This window comes from Lampris incognitus, chromosome 8, assembly GCF_029633865.1.
Source record: "Lampris incognitus isolate fLamInc1 chromosome 8, fLamInc1.hap2, whole genome shotgun sequence".
Taxonomy (NCBI): Eukaryota; Metazoa; Chordata; class Actinopteri; order Lampriformes; family Lampridae; genus Lampris; species Lampris incognitus.
In genome coordinates this window covers 17,662,917-17,681,918 of record NC_079218.1, presented here as the reverse complement: position 1 = coordinate 17,681,918, position 19,002 = coordinate 17,662,917, and the positions used below count along the sequence as shown (strand labels likewise).

At 41.0% G+C, this 19,002-nt stretch overlaps 2 protein-coding genes across 4 annotated transcripts in view; one reads left to right on the top strand and one right to left on the bottom strand.

The window, feature by feature from the left end:
• Positions 1-5: 5 nt before the first annotated feature.
• Positions 6-14,257, bottom strand: wdr44 (WD repeat domain 44). Of its 2 annotated transcripts, none has more exons than XM_056284513.1 (20): positions 13,747-14,257; positions 12,407-12,440; positions 11,150-11,224; positions 10,129-10,741; positions 9,425-9,522; positions 9,200-9,295; positions 8,670-8,806; positions 6,523-6,606; positions 6,309-6,415; positions 5,111-5,262; positions 4,854-4,992; positions 4,623-4,687; positions 3,742-3,858; positions 3,519-3,641; positions 3,053-3,244; positions 2,729-2,830; positions 1,605-1,720; positions 1,372-1,499; positions 1,145-1,279; positions 6-1,007 (listed from the first exon to the last, which is right to left on the bottom strand). In XM_056284513.1, the coding sequence occupies exons 1-20, from the start codon at positions 13,821-13,823 to the stop codon at positions 919-921; spliced, it is 2,679 nt and encodes an 892-aa protein (XP_056140488.1). In that variant the 5' UTR covers positions 13,824-14,257; the 3' UTR covers positions 6-918. The 2 variants fall into 2 exon arrangements, with proteins under 2 accessions (XP_056140488.1, XP_056140487.1); XM_056284512.1 differs by having other exon boundaries at positions 8-1,007; positions 9,425-9,573.
• A 3,057-nt stretch (positions 14,258-17,314) lies between these two features.
• klhl13 (kelch-like family member 13) overlaps positions 17,315-19,002 on the top strand; it is a 69,453-nt gene continuing 67,765 nt past the window's right edge. Inside the window, exon 1 of one of the 2 annotated variants that reach the window (XM_056284635.1) lies at positions 17,315-17,346. The gene's annotated coding sequence lies outside the window, so the exon portion shown is untranslated. Of the gene's footprint in view, positions 17,359-19,002 lie in introns of both variants that reach the window. The other variant, XM_056284634.1, reaches the window with a different exon arrangement.

Sequence of the window (19,002 nt, the reverse complement as noted above, 5' to 3'; positions counted from 1 at the left end):
AACAGTCCCCCCCCCCCCAAGTTTAGGTGTAATATTTTATTGAGGAAATTAATAGGACACGCTCCAATTATTTTTAGAAAAGCAGACAGTGACAGTTTGTGCAAATGTTAAACAGTAAATAATTTACTCTATGAGGAAGTGTGCTTTTATTCAACAAAGATCTGTATTAAAAAGTACTTGAGCTGGTGAGACACCCAACCCTAATCATTAGTAACCACAAACAGACCTCCTTTACCTTGCAATTTAAACTGAAAGATTTAAGAAACTAATTGGGCTGAAATCTGGACTGAAATGTAGTCCACTTTTTGTAGGCACAGTAAGATTATTTGGTAAATGACATTTAAAGTGAACAACCTTGTTTTGAACATCGTATTTTTTTTTTCTTCTAAAGACAATGAAGACATAGAAATTCATGATCTAAATAATTACCGTTGGTGGCTAACCGTTGACGAAAGTGTCGCTCCTTGTGAGGTTTGATGAGTTTCGGGCACTGGAAAGTGATGGGGGAGAAGAAGGTGCACATAATATGGCGGCACAAGTTTAAAAACTCATTATGAATTAACATATCTGACTAGATTCTGTTTCTTCAAAAACACCATCTGCTTTTCCGCATCCAGTTTGCAACTCTGTTTAGTTCAAAACACAGTTCACAGTTGCTTGGTATTTGAGAAGTGTAACAAAGGATCAAGTTGTCTGTTATTTACAGTCCAGTTGTTCTACCTTTGTCTTTCATTGTAGAGTCCCTTATCTCCTGAAAAAGCCATGGACAGCTCCCCTTCTCAACACTTGCCAAAAGGTAGTTGTTGGATTTTGGGGGTCTCCTCCCCCCCCAACAAGTTGCTCTGCACGTTGCAGAAGGGTTTAACGCTGACAACCAGTTCCGGGGAAATAGAAAAAGCTGACAGCCTTTTGAAGTGCTCAGTACTTTTTCACATTGATAAAAACCTTGATGGCTCCAGTGAAGTCAGCTGACAGTAAAACTTCAGTGTGATCCGTCTTTAAGGCCCCTGCAAAAGGAGAACACCGTTCACACATTAGAATTACAATATTCTGATTTATTTTCAGTCACCAAAAAAAACAAATTGATTTCTATCCAATTGTACAAGACTTAACAAAATGCTTTGAAATTCAATGTTCATCATACCCGAGGGAATTGTTTCAGAGTCAGTCGAGTCCAGACTCTTGCACTCAACATCGGGCTTCTCTGCCCCTGCCTCCTGTGGAACAATGAGGGAGGGCTGTGGTGCAAAAATGGCTGAGGTGACTACTGCATTGTGAGCTGAAAAGAAACAACAGAAGTGGCACATGGATCAGTAAAAATAAAAGCAATTAAGTTGTGCCGCTTAACCAGATAGCTGTTGAAACAGTTACCTTTAATCCCTTCCCAGAAGTCATTGCGGTCCCGTCGAACAGAAGTAAATTTGCTTAAGTCATGGTAAGTGCTCCAGATGTACACATACTTGTCTTCTGAGCCACTGACAATGAAGGAGTAGTCGTGGCTGTGAAAAGTGTTACCTTAAGTTTAGTCTGGCATTTCAAGTGTGAGGTAATTACAAGTTCTTTTCGTAAATTAACAAAAAGATAAACGGATGAGCAGTCCTGACCTGAAACTAGCCTTGATCTGGCTGCTGCTGTTCACATAGCCCTTGTATTTCATGGATAAAGACAGGTCTCTCAGGTCATACAGCCGAATGCGGGAATCGTTGGATGTTACCAAAATCTGGAGTTAACAAAAGGAAAAAGTTCCACTTCATGCACCTCTCTGACATGTTGCTACACAGAGAGACCAAACATACATGATCACAGCCTCATAACCAGAAACCTATTAGCCAAGTATATGTTTGCTCATACAAGGAATTCGATTTTGTAGGATGGTAACAAAAGTATAAAGGACATAACGCCACATTAAAAAGAATATCCAGGTTGAGAAAACGAGTACAAGAATCATGCATTAATCTCTAACAAAAGTATCAATACAAAACATCACTTGGGTAATGAGTTTAAGTAAGACATGTATCAGAAGTGGTTGACTATGTGGAAACCTTCCCATGATGCCTGGGTAGACAGATACTTTGTGACCTTGGGGTGACTTATATATTTGTTACACACATATACCATGTGTTTTCCATTCATGTGTCTTGTAAGTACAAAATGGGCTGATCTCCAGAGGCAGATGAAAAAGAAATAAACCAGATCATCATAACCAATGGCGATGGGTCAGAATAGTCGACCACTGTCAATTTTTTCCCCCCAAATTTTTTTTTTTATGATAATTTTTCAGATGGATCTAGGTAGTTTTTCCTAATCCCTTAAAGTAATTAAACAGATCAGCCAAATATATGTAGATTAGTCCTACAACAGTTTGGCGACATCACTTTTCTTTGAGGGAAACGCTTATTGTTAATAAGCAGCACATTACCTGCCATGACGCATTATGGTGTAAATAAAATTATGGTGTCAATAATACAAAGATTAATGATATACTTTTTTTTATAAATGCATCTCTTAATTGTGAATGTGTGTAAGCCTAGATAACAAACATGAGTCTTCACTAAAGCAAGCAGATCCAGGAAAAAAAAAAAGTCCGATTAATAGAGCTCCCTTGAGACAGGCTAGTTAGCTATTTACTCAGACAAGCCCCCGACTAGTTGACTTGGGGGGGGGGGGGGGGGTCGAATTTTGCACATCCCTAATAACTAAGTATTTCGGAGAAGAGATCAGACCAGACCTTATTCTCCCCAGGCAGAGGCTCAATACCAGTGATTTTGCGGCCGACTCTGTTCCTCCCTCTGGTGGACCTCACATGAATTTGGGTGTGGTACTTCAGCCGCTAAGAAAGGCATTAACCATTAAGACAGATCATTGGTAAATGGGTTTCTTTCATGGGTTTAACAGTGACATTACAAATACAATCAAAAATAGAATGCAAGTGTACATAGATGTGATTTATTTATGCTGGGTAAGCTGAGGTTTTGCATTATAACACAGAAGATTAAATAACCAAACCATACCCAACTGTGCTTAATAGAAAAGAAGTAGATAGGCTAGATACCTCTGTGTCATAGAAGATGCATCGGCCATCATAGGTGCCAATGACAGCGTACTTCCCATTCTGGCAGAAGTTGGCAGCAGTGATGAGGCGTGTTTGACCATCCACCTCATTCCACAGCGCCACCTTCTTGTCTGGAATGTTCCAGAGACGGAGCTTCCCATCCAGAGAACCACTAAGGAAGTACCTGTCATCCTTGGAAATGAGACAATACAATATACGCTGAATACAGTTATAGAGCAAAAATGTAAAAACAAAAACATCAATTATCCAAGCCACTTATCCCAATTGGGGTCGCGGGAGCCTATCCCAGCAGTCATTGGGCAGCAGGCGGGGAGACACCCTGGACAGGCTGCCAGGCCATCTCTCTTTCTCTCTCTCTTTCTCTCTCTCTCTCTCACACACAACTACATTTCTACAAACAAAAACAGACGTGTTAAATGCAGGAATAGTAGGTGACTCAACTTACTCTGGGATGGAAAGCAATGGCTGTGACAAAGTCAATGTGCTGAAAGCAGCATAGACACTCCCTCCTGGATATGTGCCACAGTCTTACTGTCTTGTCCATGGAAGACGAGAGCAGGAAAAAGTTCTGGAATAAAAAGGAGAAAAAAGTGAGAAACTGGTAAATCTTAATAAGGCCTATGGGTATCTGAAAGGTGTGAGGATGGGGCCTGGGGAAGTAAGACCACCTTGGACCAGGACAAGTCCAGCAGGTCAGCCGTGTGGCCTTTGTACTTGCAAAAGGGAACTTGGCGAAAGGGTGCATTCCGGTCCTCTGTGTCTGGATCCTCTGGAACACAATTTGTCTGTAAAAATACCAAATGCATCATTTATTGACTTCTTATGACCTTCCAGAAAATTCAAAGATAATGCAGATTTGGTTTTCATTCAAAAGGTAGAATACCTTAATGCTACTATCATAATCTAATGCTACTACTACTTTCGACCACAAACGGATGACTACAGCGGATCATCTGTTTCCATCTCTTCCTGTCCTCTGCATCTTCCTCTGTCACACCAGCCACCTGCAAGTCCTCCCTCACCACATCCATAAATCTCCTTTTTGGCCTTCCTCTTTTCCGCTTCCCTGGCAGCTCCATATTCAGCATCCCTCTCCCAATATACCCAGCATCTCTCCACACATGTCCAAGCCATCTCAATCTTGCCTCTCTTGCTTTGTCTCCAAACCATCCAACCTGAGCTGTCCCTATAATATAAATGTTCCTAATCCTGTCCTTCTTCATCACTCCCAATGAAAATCTTAGCATCTTCAACTCGGCCACCTCCAGCTCCACCTCCTGTCTTTTCGTCACTGCCGCTGTCTCCAAACCATACAACATAGCTGGTCTCACAACCATCTTGTAAACTTTCCCTTTAACTCTTGCTGGTACCCTTCTGTCGCAAATCCCTCCTGACACTTTTCTCCATCCATTCCACCCTGCCTGCACTCTCTTCTTCACCTCTCTTAATAATTACCTTAATACTACTGCTACAATAATAATAATAATAAAAATAAATAATAATCCAACTTTTTAAGATGACAAATCAAAGGGCTCCACAATCAACTTACTCCAGGATCGGTGTCAGATTTAGAGGAACATAAACTTTCTTGAGAAGGAGAAGGTGAAACGCGACCTGAAGACAAAACAAGAACAGACAGACCAACTAGGGAACATAGCCAAAACAATGTTTGCTGTCAACTGTCTCGTTTGCAGTCAACAAGACAGTGATGCATAGACTGAAAGTAATTAAACAATAATTTCACTATAAAAAAGTATCTGAGAGATGCAGGAGAGTTTACCATCAGTGTTATATTTTATCCTCATGTTGTTAAAGTAGTCAAATGCGTTCTTGAGGACCCAGATGCGCACCACGTTGTCTTGGCCTGCAGTTGCCAATAGCCTCCCACAGTGAGAGAACTTCATTGTCCATACTGCCCCCTGAAGAAAAAACAAAGAACTTGTTAAATTGTTACGTACAGTGAGCAAACAAGTCCCATAGCTAATCTTTCAAAAAAGGGCATGAAAAGATGACATTACAAAGCATTGGTCCTCCTACCATATGCTCTCCACTTAGGTCCTGGACAACCTTGATTTGATCAAAGTCAAAGGGGCCCTTGAAGCTGTGCGCTGCCTTGAATTTGGCTGGCCTGGTGTAGGGCATGCCTTCATCATCGCTGGAAGATGGGTCATCCTGGTCTGTATGGAACACTGATGAATAATTTAAAAATCAAAGATAAAGAGGAGACCTTTGTGAGAAACTTCAAAAAGCTATGTGGTAGTTGCACAGATGAATCAGGAGGAAGTACACTGAACTGTCAATTTTTTTGCAGCAAGTTCAAGAAAAGTTTCCCATTTTAAGGGTTTAAGCCCTTTAAAAAAATTTTTTTGTCTGATAACATTATCAACATCATTGAAATGTTGTTGTTTTTCTTTTAATTAAGCCATTCTTCCATAATTTTTCATTAGAATTTGAACAAAGGTGAGAGAGGACAAAATGCATTCCACAGGCAGTCTATTCCAAATTGTGCCCATTTTTCCAAAGTTGTTGCAGCAGTTTCATTCGATAGATAGCCTCGCTTGTCCATAAGGGCCCACTACAGATGACAGTACTAACAGTTTGATGATAGCGTATGTAAACAACTTGCTTCATGAGTACATGCAAGTCTGAAGCCAATGAGGAGACAAGCAGGTACAAGTGTAGATAGCGAGTTCACTGCAGGATGAAAGGAAAGACACCGGAATGTCCCACAAAAAAAACTTGGGGGCATAGCAGTGAAATAAATTACATTCAACTTGCAATTTCTGTGTTGTTTCCCTACATGGTCCCAAAGAAAACACATATCTCCTGCCTCCCTAATCATTTTATGATATTCCCAGCTGAGTCAGGACAATCAAGTGTGACCATATTCCACTTTAAACTCAGAACCCTTTTCTTCAGAGTTCATCTAATTTCTACTTCATTTCTCCTGCTATTTTCAATTTTTCTCCTTCCATCAAGCAAAGAAACAATCTATATCGAACATTTATAAAAAGTTATAGTTATAGAAAACTATAACTACTTCGAACAATTTTCAAGCACTTTGCAGTTCAGGATGATGGCATGAAAACCTATGATGCAATATAAAAACGTATTCAAAAAGACAGCACCCATCCCAACCCCACACACATACAAAATAACGTTGCTGATTAAATAAATGCTGGGAGAATGATTAACAATTCAGTCAAACTTGACCTGAACTGCCATTTTAGCTTACCTTCATCACGAACACTTTTCACCTTGTTAACTGCCTTCTCTCCGTACTCCTCAGCGAGATGCTTGGCTCTCTTCACAGACTTGCCCAGGAACTTCTTAAACTGGGTTCTGTTGAGTAATTAAACCCAATGGAAATTTTTAAATCCACAGTGCTATATTGTGCTGCAGGAGAAACTGCCACAGTGATGGGTATCGAGGAAGCATCAGAGCCTTACGTTTTCTGTTTCAGTTTCCCTCCGTCAGTTTCCGACAGCGGAGCCTGGGCCTTGTCATCATCATCTGACTGTGCAGCATCATTACTAAAAGGCAAGGGGAAAACTGATAAAACAACCTCTTGTGAATTGCTCTGTGTACTGTCTTTAGGGTAGTTCTTTAAAGTTTTCATGACATGCTTGGAGTGAGCACTTCAAAACACAAATTTGGTGTTTTTTCCCAAAGTAGTTCTACAACTGTATCTTAAACAAGACTAGGTCAAAACCTAGTATATGGTTGGACTGTGCATGGTCAATGTTTGAAATTATGGCCAATTTGGGTCCGCGGTGGTGTAGCAGTCTAAGCATCGGCTTTGTGTCGATGCAGTTGGACTGGGGTTCGCGCCCCGGTCTCGTCAGATCTGACTGACTATGGCCGGAATCGATGAAGCAGCAATAATTGGCAACGCTGTCTTCGGGAGGGGGGCGGAGTCTGCTTGTGTTCGTCACATGAGTGCGTCTCTGGGTGTGTCGGAAAAAGCAGTGGTTCGGCCTGGATTAGCCTTGTCACGAAAGTGGCGAGGCGTCTCCTTCGAGACTGCCGGCCGGAGAGATGCAGTTGGCGAACGCATGCATGGGTGTTTGAACTAAAATAGGGATCGACTGGCCACTAAATTGGGAGAAAAAGGGAAAAATCAGAAATACATTTATATATACTATATATATATATATATATATATATATATATATAAAGAAAAGAAATTCTGGCCAATTTGTTACAGCAATAGTCAGTGGTAGTGTCCATAATGTGAATTCCTGGATGCTAAATGTTCAATTGTAATTTTCTGCAGTGGCCCCAATATTTGTTGTTAAAGTGTACTGAAATAGCGTATCACATGACATGGTTAAGCTACGTTCCGAGTAGAAAAAAAAGAAGTTATAAATGCATCTGCAAGAAAAATACTTTCCACTTATCTTGGGATGTTTAATGTGAAAGAGAACTTAATTTAACTGTAATTATAACTATTCTAATTACCTGTTAACTCCCTCTCCTCTTTCATCTGTTTTGATCTCATTTTTCTAAGACTCACTCTGTGTTGACAGGTGAATTCACAAAGAATGAATTGCGGTCGCTGATAACACCATGAATTGTGCATCCCTTGCAACCGCTATCTGCCCCGTCTCGAGGTCTGATTCACAAAATATACTGCGCTAATTATATTACAGCACAAACACGCCCATAAAGTTTTGCTGCTGTGTGCAATTTGCCCTTGTTTTGTATCTGATTGCAGTTATCCATGTGGCGAAGTATAAATGGTGGCTTTGCACCAAGAACACCGTGCCAGGTTCAATGTCATCCTTAATGTCATAAAGTATAGCATGAATTTGTTTGACCTGCCACCCTGCATCTGCAAATGATTTTGGTCTCAGTTAAATCAAAAGGTGATATTCTCCTTCTAAATATCCGCTCACACGCACGCCTGGCATGACGATGCATTCGCCTGGCTACAATCACTGTTGCCATGGTCACTGGAATGTCTGAGCATCAGTTACCACCAACTCTATGAAGACACCAATAATTTTCACTCTGACTGCATGTAGCTATTAGTGCTGGTGTTTATGAATTGGACTTCTTTTTTTCTTTTTTTTACAACAAAGCTCATTTTCATATAAAGGGGCCAATTTTGAACCAAATGTATGCATATAACCTAATTTAAATATGTGCAAATAGTTCCGAAGCACCGAGACACTAATTGCTTGGCAGTGCAGTTAGGGGTGCATTTCACCCATGTGGGTACTTTAAGAATTACACAGTTTCTTTTTGTCTTATTTGTGCAGGTTTGGCGGTTGTAAAAGCCATGCAATCCTTTTGTGAATTCGCCAGTGAGTGTTTTGTCAGAGTGACTGTTTATTTGGGGTGCTTTAACTGCGCGCTCGCCCTCATGCCTCTCGGCGCTCAGCCGACCAACTGTGTAACTTCAGCAATGTCACTGGTCAGCTGATCCAGCAGCCCAATCATGTCAAACATGATCACTCACAAACATCACTCTAAACATGGTCGCTCAGTCAGTCACTCTAAACATGTCGCTCAGGGACATTTGGGTTTGTAGGGCTGGCCCGCTGGTCCGGTCCAGCCAAAACAACCACCAAAGAGAAAAGTTTCCCCTCACGTGATATATTCCTTGGTCCTCCTCATGATGTGTAGGGTGAGTGGGTTAATCCCAGCTGGGAGCTTCTCCTCTGCCTGGATAAGAGGGATCTCCTCCCCGGTGTCCAGATTCTTAATCATTACACTGGCCAGGATTTCCTGTTACATGATTAAATACCAACATGCAAAATGAAAATACACATGCAGGATGAGCTAGCGTAAAGCTAGTGGTTCTTAACTGTCTCAGCTTGTGAACCCACCAGAAGCAAAGAGGACCATCTTGCATGTGGACTTTCACATCAAATCATTTATTTTCCCTTTTCAAGTTATTTTTCTGATTAATTATTAGGAGAAGCCAAGAACTGGTAAGTATTTCATCATTTCAAAAAGGCACATGTTGCAAAATTTCAGTCATAAAGATACATTTGTACTCTGATTTTTTCTTTTAATTTCAGATAGATATACACAGTTCATGATAAGATAGTTATAGTTTGGAATCAAGTCATGTAAAGGCAATACAGGAGTAACAAGTAAGCACACAGGGACTCTAACCTCATCTGTCAGCTCTCTACCAGAGTTGGAACGTGGTCGCTGAGGGCCTGGAGTATTTCCACCGCTGGACACTGAGGTCTGCTCCTCCTCATTCTCCTAAGGGGACAAACCAAACAAAACCACAACATGTAACATTTCTACACATCCCAGTATCATCTCTGAGGGAGTAACGTTCTGTCCGTGCATCAGATGTCAAGTGAAGGTCAAGCCCGCAGTCTCACTGACCTGTGCCGTCACCACCTTGTCCCCGCTGGTGGCACTTGCCAGATCGAGGGAATGCTGCAGCTCCTTTGTGATACTCCTCACTGTGCTGCTAGGAGAAACTAGGCCAGAGGGTTCCAATGTATCTACGTTGATTGCAATGGCAGTGGACACTGGGCAATTACACAGCAAAATAGAAAGTTTAAAGTTAATACAGCAACACCGTATGCAAGTCTTATCTGTTATCATTTTAATAGGTTTTGTTTGTTTTTTGACAGAATAATGGTTGATAGCTCAGAAGAACTTTTATCAACTTATTTCTACCAGCTCATCCTTTGTACAAGTAGAGAGGGATGTTGAGAAGGAAGGATGACTGACATAAGACATGGGGAATGAGAGATTACTTTAATACATGCTGGGTAGCAGCATGTATTAAGTTTTCAGCCATGCTAATTTTCACTTTTTCTTAAATCAATAATAAAATGTTGATGAGAGAGTCGCCCCCTTGAATTCACCTAACTAGAAGCATTTACTAGAATTAGAAGAATTGCTCTTTAACTGGTATTTTAGCACAATGGTGAATACCTAAATTCCTTAGAACATATACTATTAACTGCACCATTGTTGTTTAAAAGGTTGCCATGTCTGGTTGTTTAAAAAGCATTTTGAATCAACATGACGCTTATCAATTATTGTGCCCTTTCGTGACTTTGTACATTGTTATCTACCTTCAAGTCCACTCAGCCTGAGAGACTCCTGTGGCTTCCTGGTAATGGGCAAAGTCGACCAGGATGGTGGAGGAGGCCTTGGTGGTGGGGCGCCACTTGGAGGGGGTGGCCGTGTGGGAGGGGCTTTCTTGGTGCTGGCTACAATGTCTGGTTCCACAGTGAACTGCCGTGGAGGCTTGGTTGGCCCACAGGAGTCTGAGTCAGCTGGCCTGTCAGTGAGGGGGACCTGGTCTAAAATATCTGCAGGTCTCTGCTCCAAGTCCCCCTCGATACCCACAACAGGCAGGTCAGGTTGACTCTTTCTTAGAGTGCTGGTAATGTCTGGTGGCTGAACGTATTCTTGTGGCCCGGCTGATGGGCCAGGGATATCTGGGGGTCCAGGGACAGATATTGAGCATGCTCCTTCCACAACGACACTTTCTTGTAGTTCTGCTGGCCTCACAACAAAGTGAGGCTCTGCAATAGGCTCAGGAAGCTCCACAGGAACCTCAGAAGCTTTACTATCATTCTTTAGTTGAGACTCTGCTTTTACATCAACGTGCAGCTGATCTAACAGCTGATCCACTTCATCAGTGCTCCCTTTCTGGCTCTCCTCAATGATGCTATCAATGATCTGGGATGGAAAGTAAATAACAGTTACAAAACAAGACACAGAATCTTACATAATCATCCCTGGTGCAGTTCGATAAATTAACTTTATTATCCACATATGGAGCCTCTCAGCCCCTGCATAGGGACCTGCTTTGGATAGTACAGGAGACAGCATGAGTATTTGAGTGGGTACCTGTCAAAAGAGTTTAATTAAATAAGGCTTAGGATGCCTCAAAGAGGCTCAGTAATGAATTCTGGTGTGCCAGAGGCAACCCCTCTATGACCATTGCTGCTGCTTATTAGACTTACCTTAAATACTACTGTATTGATAAGTGAACACTTCCCGATTTTAGTACTGATCGTTAACTTATACCTTTACCTCACGTTCAATTTTACAAGAGGCAATAAACAATGATCAATGGAACCACACCTGAAGGGAATCATCTTGGTGAGTTTCGGCTTGGGCCAGTCCACTGGTTGCATCTTCCACTGGGTTCATCGAATTCTGCAAGAGAGGTTAAAAATTCTACCAGTGAACTTAACACAAACAATTTAAGAAACAGCAAAAGCATGTGAAAGTTGATGTCTGGGAGAGAATGCAGTGGGGAAATAAAAAGACACACCCAAACTTATTCATAGCAAGGTGGGGCAGAGGTAGCCTCCATGAAGCACACACTGCATTACAGGTGAGACCAGTCTGTACGATAGATACTAATTCAAATGATTGTGATGGTTTATTAGCCTGGTTGTTTCAGTTCTCTTTCCCTGAATTTTCTCCTGAAGTTCTGCGCCCCCCATTTATTTATTTTGCTCATAGCCTTTATTGACAGGACAGTTAAGAAGGAAGGAAACGAATAGGGAATGACATGTGACAAAGGTCCCAAGCCAGATTCAAACCCAGGACATCGCTATAAACCTTAAGTGATACGCCTCTACCAGCTGAGCTACTGGGGTGCTCAAGTTCTTGGCTCTTTACCTTGTAATCAATATTTTGCACCTGATGCACAGTACTTAGAATGAGTTGTCAACACTCTGGTAGCATGTTAAGTACTCATTGTTTATTCAATCGATACAAATCATTTTTGGAAATTTGTTCAAGAATTCAAATCAATTTTCATGCTAGTCAAGGCTTTCCTGTAACAACAAATGCTTATATGGGGATCTGTAATAATTTCTGGGAGCCATACTCCCTCGAAGGATCAATTCCAGCAGGTGTTTAAGAACTATTGTTTGGATGATTACAAGTTGTGGAAAGCAAAAGGGCAAATATCTTAATTCAATTGAATGCAGAAAAAAAAGCTCACTAAACACCGGTGAAGACATTCCAAATAAAAATGATCATGGCAAGTAATTGGAATATTTTCAGGAAAAACAAAAGAATAAAATACCCAACCAGGTAAACCTGGATGTTTCCCACACATTGCACCAATAGCTTAGTTTTCAGTAAATGGTAGGTGTCTCTGCATGAAGGACTATAAACACTGCAGGCACCTTTACAACGTGCAACATTTTAATTGTAAAGTACTCCAGGTAATATTCCTGATAAAATTCACGTTTGAAAGTCTTAGTTATAGCCAAACTAAGGCCAGAACTTCTGGTTATGGCACAAAATAGTTTCTGGTCTGGATGCTTTAATCTACAGATATTGCCTCTTTCTAAAATCAACGCCAGTGTCAGATAAGCATACCTGAGGTGAGGGAATGACAAACTTTGCCGGTGACCTACACAACAAAAGAGAAAGAAACGGTTCAGAGGTACAAAAGATCCTTGTTTGAGATGCACAATTTAAAATCCAACCTAAAATCATTTCATGTTATACCCATTACTTGTGCAGTTGTTGAGCTATTCTCTTAGGAAATAAGACAGAGAACGAAGGCATTGGCTCTGCAATGCTATTAAGCAAGACTGCAAGTGCTTGATTAATAATGGACTGTAAACTGCACTGTGGATTTAGAGAATGTTTGCTTGAGCTATCACGAGTTAAACATTGATTCCTTGGTGTGATCAAACGTCTGACGCAAGAAATGCATCCCAAACATTAGAAAAAAAACACTCTGGTGTTCAGCTCAATAAAGAGGTCCAGAAGTGTAGTCTGTTAACTCTAGTTTTTTCTCCCCTAGGATCAGAAAAGAGCTAAGGCATTAACCCCACATAAGGACATCTAATGATATACTGCTATTAATAATCAAAAACTGATTACTTTAGAACGATTCCTTTGAGGTTTACTCTGATTTAGCCCCTCCATGCACTTATCGTTGTGTAAGGGATACGTTTTTAAAAGTATCCCACAAGTGAAGAATCCCACAAAGCAAATGAAGTCTTGTTTCCCTCCCATTGAAGACAACAATGGGTCATTTACTGTATGAATGAGAACATTCACAGACATGTCATTTAGTGTCCACAAAAAACCAAAATAATGTGAGGTGTACTACAGATCTGGTGAATCTCATTGAAGTTCTCTAATTGGCTGAACCACAATTTTTTCAGAAGCGTTTTCCTCCTGTCATCGTACGCCCAATACAATCCAATGGGCCTCTAAACATCAGTCCTCTATTTTCTTCCTGGTGTAAACATTTTCATGAGCAATCTTCGTGAAGGACTATTTACGTTGGGGGGAGGGGGGGGCCGCTGACTTGGCTCTTGGTTAAACTTTCTGGAGGCTTGTTACTGCGCTGATTGTAACTAAACTTGCTGAGATTATCGCAATAACATCATGTGACTTGAGATTTGGGGTGAACTTTAGGTCCAAGTAAATTTAACTTGTAGACTAGAATCTGGGTGTTTCCACATGTAAAACACCTATTGGTAAGATCTTACGAATGAGGCCCTTTCCGACAACAGTAAACAACCCCCTGAACGTAGACTGGACTCCACAACAGTCCAATTCAAAGCTCTCTTGTCCAAATTCATGAGATTGCTTGATGTAAGTTAGCCGGACTACGTACATGACAAAGAGCTAGCACACAGTAAACAAAGATGTATGATTTTCCAGCTTTCTCGCTGTGAATTATAAAAACAGGTTCTTACACTTTGGGAGATGGGGTAAAATTGACGTCCTCTGGAGCATCATAGAATTCCTCTGTGTCACTTGTATCTGACGCCATGCTAACTAGAACTTAGCTAGCAAATATTAAATTAGTCGCCAGTTAGCAACCCAACCTTAGCTAATCCGCTGATGCCTCGAGTGTATGCATGCACACGTCTCGCGATTTCAGCGTTCAGAGTTAAAATGTTCTAAACGAAAGCCTTGGCGTAATTAATCTACACGTCGTCCCAATAACTTCTTTCCTGTTTACCGTTACGCCATAACGTTAAAGTAAGCTAGCCCAGAGCTACGCTATCAACGTTACCCACCCCTGCCACCTTTAGACATTCTAGCTTTCTACAACGTTCAAGTTGATGTCGTCTCGAAAAGTGTATCGTAAATAGCTCAGTGTCTTCCTCGACATCAGACTCCCAGAAGTCGTGAAATTAGAGCATCATGTAGTCGGTTATCCTGCAAGATAGCTGCCACTGCCACTGTCTGACAGTACCTCACAAACCCACCGTTTAGCACAGACACCAAAAGCTGGCTAAGCTACAACTGTGTGAGTGAAAAGGGCAGGGCCGATGCGTTTCTTCCTCCTTGACTTGTACACTAGTCAGCGTCCCTTTTGAATCACTACCGCCGACCACAGGATCCACAACGAATGGCTTTCTTTGTAAGCAAATCACCGCCCATGTTTTTGTGGTTGTTGATTTAGTGCAGGGTTGCCAACCGTTCCTTAAAATAAGGAATCGTAGCTTATTCGCTACAATATATATAAATTACATATATATTGATGTCCTACGCTAAATGCACTTACTGTAAGTCGCTTTGGATAAAAGCGTCGGCTAAATGACTGTAATGTAATGTTATATGTGTGTGTGTGTGTGTGTGTGTGTGTGTGTGTGTGTGTGTGTGTGTGTGTGTGTGTGTGTGTGTGTGTGTGTATAGTGTAAGGTACATTTGTTATGCCCGCGACGCCCCGTCCATCCAACCCCCATCCCTGTCCCCTGTTCCTTATTTTCCTTTCAAGGAGTTGGCAACCCTAATTTAGGGTTCTTTTACACTAGGGACCCGGGCCCGGATCCGAGTACACTTGACCCTAAAATTCAGTTCGTTTAAGTAGTGTGAAAACGGCGGTACCGGATCCGTTCCCGGGTCCACTTAAAAAGGTGGTCTCGAGAAAGGTTCACGTGTACTCGGATACGGTTCGTACCAAAACACGGAAGTGGATCGCTACGCTACAAAAAGCATTTCTCAACGCCGCTCGTCCACTCCGAAATGTGCGTGTGCGCCCATCCCGCGCCGATATGCGGAACAACGTTGTACTCAGGCACGGCACTTATTTGAAAACGCCCTTTACTGTTTGGCTTCTCAAAAACTTACAATTCCCCCATTTGAAACTCTCATCAAAGCTCTCACTTCTACTAATTTTCCTGGACCTTTCTGTGTATAATAATCTTTCATGCTGCCCTTCCCCATGTCAAACAGAGCTTCTTCAGGCAAGCCTCTCACACCATCCACATTTTCTTAAAATCTGCCGCACTCATTTTGGAGTAAAGCAAAAATCCTGATTTCAGTGGGCTCCCAGAGTTCCCCTTGATAGCTATCCATCAAAGTACAGCATTACTCTGACTTTAATCCTTTCTACGTAAAACAGGTACAGTCTGCTTTGACAGATCCCTGCAACCTCCCTGAATTACTACATCCCCAGTTACTACATCTGATTTAAACCATTTTAGTTCCACTGACCTCGCCCATTTCCCCCTAGATTATCCACGCTAAAACTAAATGTTGTCTCTTCCTCTCCACGTCACAAATCATCTCATGTTCACAATGGGGACACGTTTAAATCTCCAAGGGAATGAGCAAAAGTGGTCGTTACACACAGCAGATAAAGCCATGTTTTTTCTCTCTATATGAAGTAATAGTGATCTTACTGATATGCAGACTGGCTTGCATCACATTCTGTTGAAAACCTCAGAGTCCGAACTTGATGTTAGGAAGGTGGAATCTAGAATAACTGAAATCACATGAGATTCCAACTGGAAACTGGAGTGAGGCAGCCCAGACACAAACAGAGCCAATACCATTTTGAAGATGTTCCAACATAGCATGATATTTAATGTGCTGTGGTGCTCATATTAAACGAAACTGGTTCATTCCCTATATCCCCATAGTCCAAGAAATCTATTCTAGCAAGCATTGGCTACATTACAGGAAGATGTCCTGGAAACTGTGCCAGTCGACAAGCCCTTGAGGAAAACCGTGCAAACATGGGAGAGCACATGCAAATCGCACTGGGTATAAACCCTCCTGGCATGGAAACAACGGTTTTATATATATACATACAAGCGGCCCTTGGAGGTGTGCTATGAGGCACACGTAGTAATGGTCCATATCAGCTAGCAATAGCATTGAGTATGCAGCAAGCACACATCATCTACAATGACATGATCTGTCACTCTTTCGAATTGGTTTGTCAACAGCGTGTTTCATTGTTCAGAGTTGAAAAGTGATCTTTATAAAACAGTGCAGACCTTTATAAAACATAACCCACTGGGAGCTGTCCCCATAGCTACTACCTTTTCCAGTATGTTTTTGAATATGGGCCTCCTTTTTGCTTGAGGTGTACAGTTCACCTTGAACCGTTATACTCGTGGAAATGGGCTCCAGCGAAATAAGAGGTGTTGCAAGCTTCCAAAAATATCATAAACCCAGCTGTAACAAAAAACTAGGGGGCAATGGGGGTAAGGCCACCATAGTTCAGAGCTAATCTGGAAGTCTTGTGTTTAATTTTAAAGGATAGGAATTTGGGGTATGTAATTTGTGCGATAGTGATGCATAAATTAAATTACCAGTACTAGGCATCTTTTTTTTTATAAATATATTTTAGTTGGCTCGTTTTGGATAGAAAGGGAGAGAAGCTCAAAGGACGTTTGTATGATTGTTATTGACGTTTTATCATCTGAATTTATGTTGTAAAATTGAGACTGCCACAAAATGAGAGTTTAACCTAAATATTGATTTAAAAAAGTTGCGTGTTGTCGTGCGGACATCTTTCTGTCGTTAGCTTCCTTTTTTTTCTATTTTCACTATATACAAAGACACCTTTTATTGCATAAAATCCCCTCTCTCCGTTCTTTCCGAAATCAAATGTTCACAGATTAACAATGACAACAGTAGCAAAACCCTATCGCTGGCTCAAAGCTATCAACTGATAAAAACACAGTAATTAACGATAGTGACAACACCTTTATTTAAAAGAAGATGGCTTCCCTGTTATTGTAGGGCTTCACCCGGCCACATATTAAGTCCCTGCTTGTGAAAGCTTCGCGTTGTAAAGTTGTTACAGAATCTCGCAACATGCCACACAGCGTCTCCGAGTCTCCAATACTTCTGCTGAACCACTTTATTTAGTAACGGAAGTTTTCGGCCAATAGATAAAGATTGCCATACGCTTCCACCTGTGACAAGTTTGGATGCGGCAGCTTTTCCAGTAAGCGACAATTCCATTGGATACCGGCGGAAAGGGCGGTTCAACCAGCGTAAGTGGATTTGAGGGTTCGGAAGGAAAACAAGGACGCTAGTTAACGTTGCTCGTAAGTTGGAAGGTATGGATTTAATCGCTTAGAAGTTCATAGAGAGCATTTAAGATTGATATAAGTGGTAAAATATTGCACATAATGTGTTACGGATATGCCAGCATAACGCCAACAATTTGTCACAGTCATTTGTTGGTGGTGGCAAACGAACTAAACAGACTAATAACTGACCTGACCTAACTCACGTTAACGTTAGCCTATTAGCATCGTTGGCTCTTTGCATGGCGAACGCTAGAGTTAAACTAAACTATGTGAGTTTTTTGACGTTTGTGAAGACAGTAACCGGCGAAAAAGTCAGTACGCTGATTTGTCCTAATCTATTTCAGTCCGGTCGCTAGCTAATGGTCAAATTCAAGGGTCAGCTAGCTAGCCATAGCCTGTTCACACTGATGGTGGCAGGACAGCTAACAACATGGCCAGAAAATCAGTTTTGCCACGGGTTCATAGCATTACCGTAAATGACTGTGTTATTAATTTGCATAGGTAGTGGTGACGTGATTTGCCGAATATAGACGAATGCATTTAGCTAGCAAGCAAGGTTTTTTCTCACTGGTCTTAAAATTTACCCAGCTGTATTACACTTGGCTAGTAAAACACCTTTGCATAACTTATACGGGCATCATTCCTTGTAACTGACAGAACAAGCATGAGTCTTAGCATGACTGAAAGTAAAACCCAAATCCAGTTCAATGTAGTTTATAAACTCCACCTTTTACAATTAAATGAATTCCCTAAATGCGCACATGGAAATAAGTTACTAATCGCCTGTACAAAATACTCGTTAATTATTTAGAGAGTTTACATATAAACATAAATCATAAAGTAGTAAATCTGATGTAACAATCCGATTTCATTAGTGGGGAAAGGGTGCCCAAAACATACCTTCATTCAAGCCTCTCCTTCAGATATGCTGTTTATAGATTTTTTTTGTTTTTTGTTTTTAAATCTGAAGTGCCTTTCGGTACGAAGAGGGTATTGTCTGCAAGTCCCCAGTGGGATCAGCCCTTGACTAACAATAGTGCCATGTTAAACCAGCTGAGTTTAACATGACCATAGCCTAAAATAGATTAGACGCATTCCATCCATAAAGTTGAATCTTGAAATCAATCAGAAAAAATCTGTTTGCATGTTTTTAAGATTAACTGTTTGATACATCTGCCAGCCGGACTTTTTAGCGTCCAACTTGATTGTTTGAACCTTGCTAAGACAAAAGTTAAGAGCATTTCAACTTTTATATGACAAAATAAAGATGTGTAATAGCTAATAACCTTTAAACTTAAAAGGTGCTCCATTTCTAGCAGAAATCACACAGTCATCACTTAGTTTTACAAGTTAGACATACTCCTAACTAGTCAGATTTTATTTTGAAAGTAGGTGGCAGTTGCAAACAGTCATTGTAACTGAGTAGACCCCATGGAAAAAATGTATAAAATGAATAAAATGATAAAAAAATATTGATCAGATTTACCTAGAGGCAGTTCATTTTTCTGAGGATAAAGTTTTAAAACGCAACTCATGTGCAGATGGCCTTGTTGGGATGTAAAACCTGTTAGATTTGACATTTTAGAAATTAAAGAGTGGAAATTATTTTTTAACAAGGACATGCAGAGTCATAGATGAGAGGTACTACTGTCACTGGATCCAAGTAAGTAA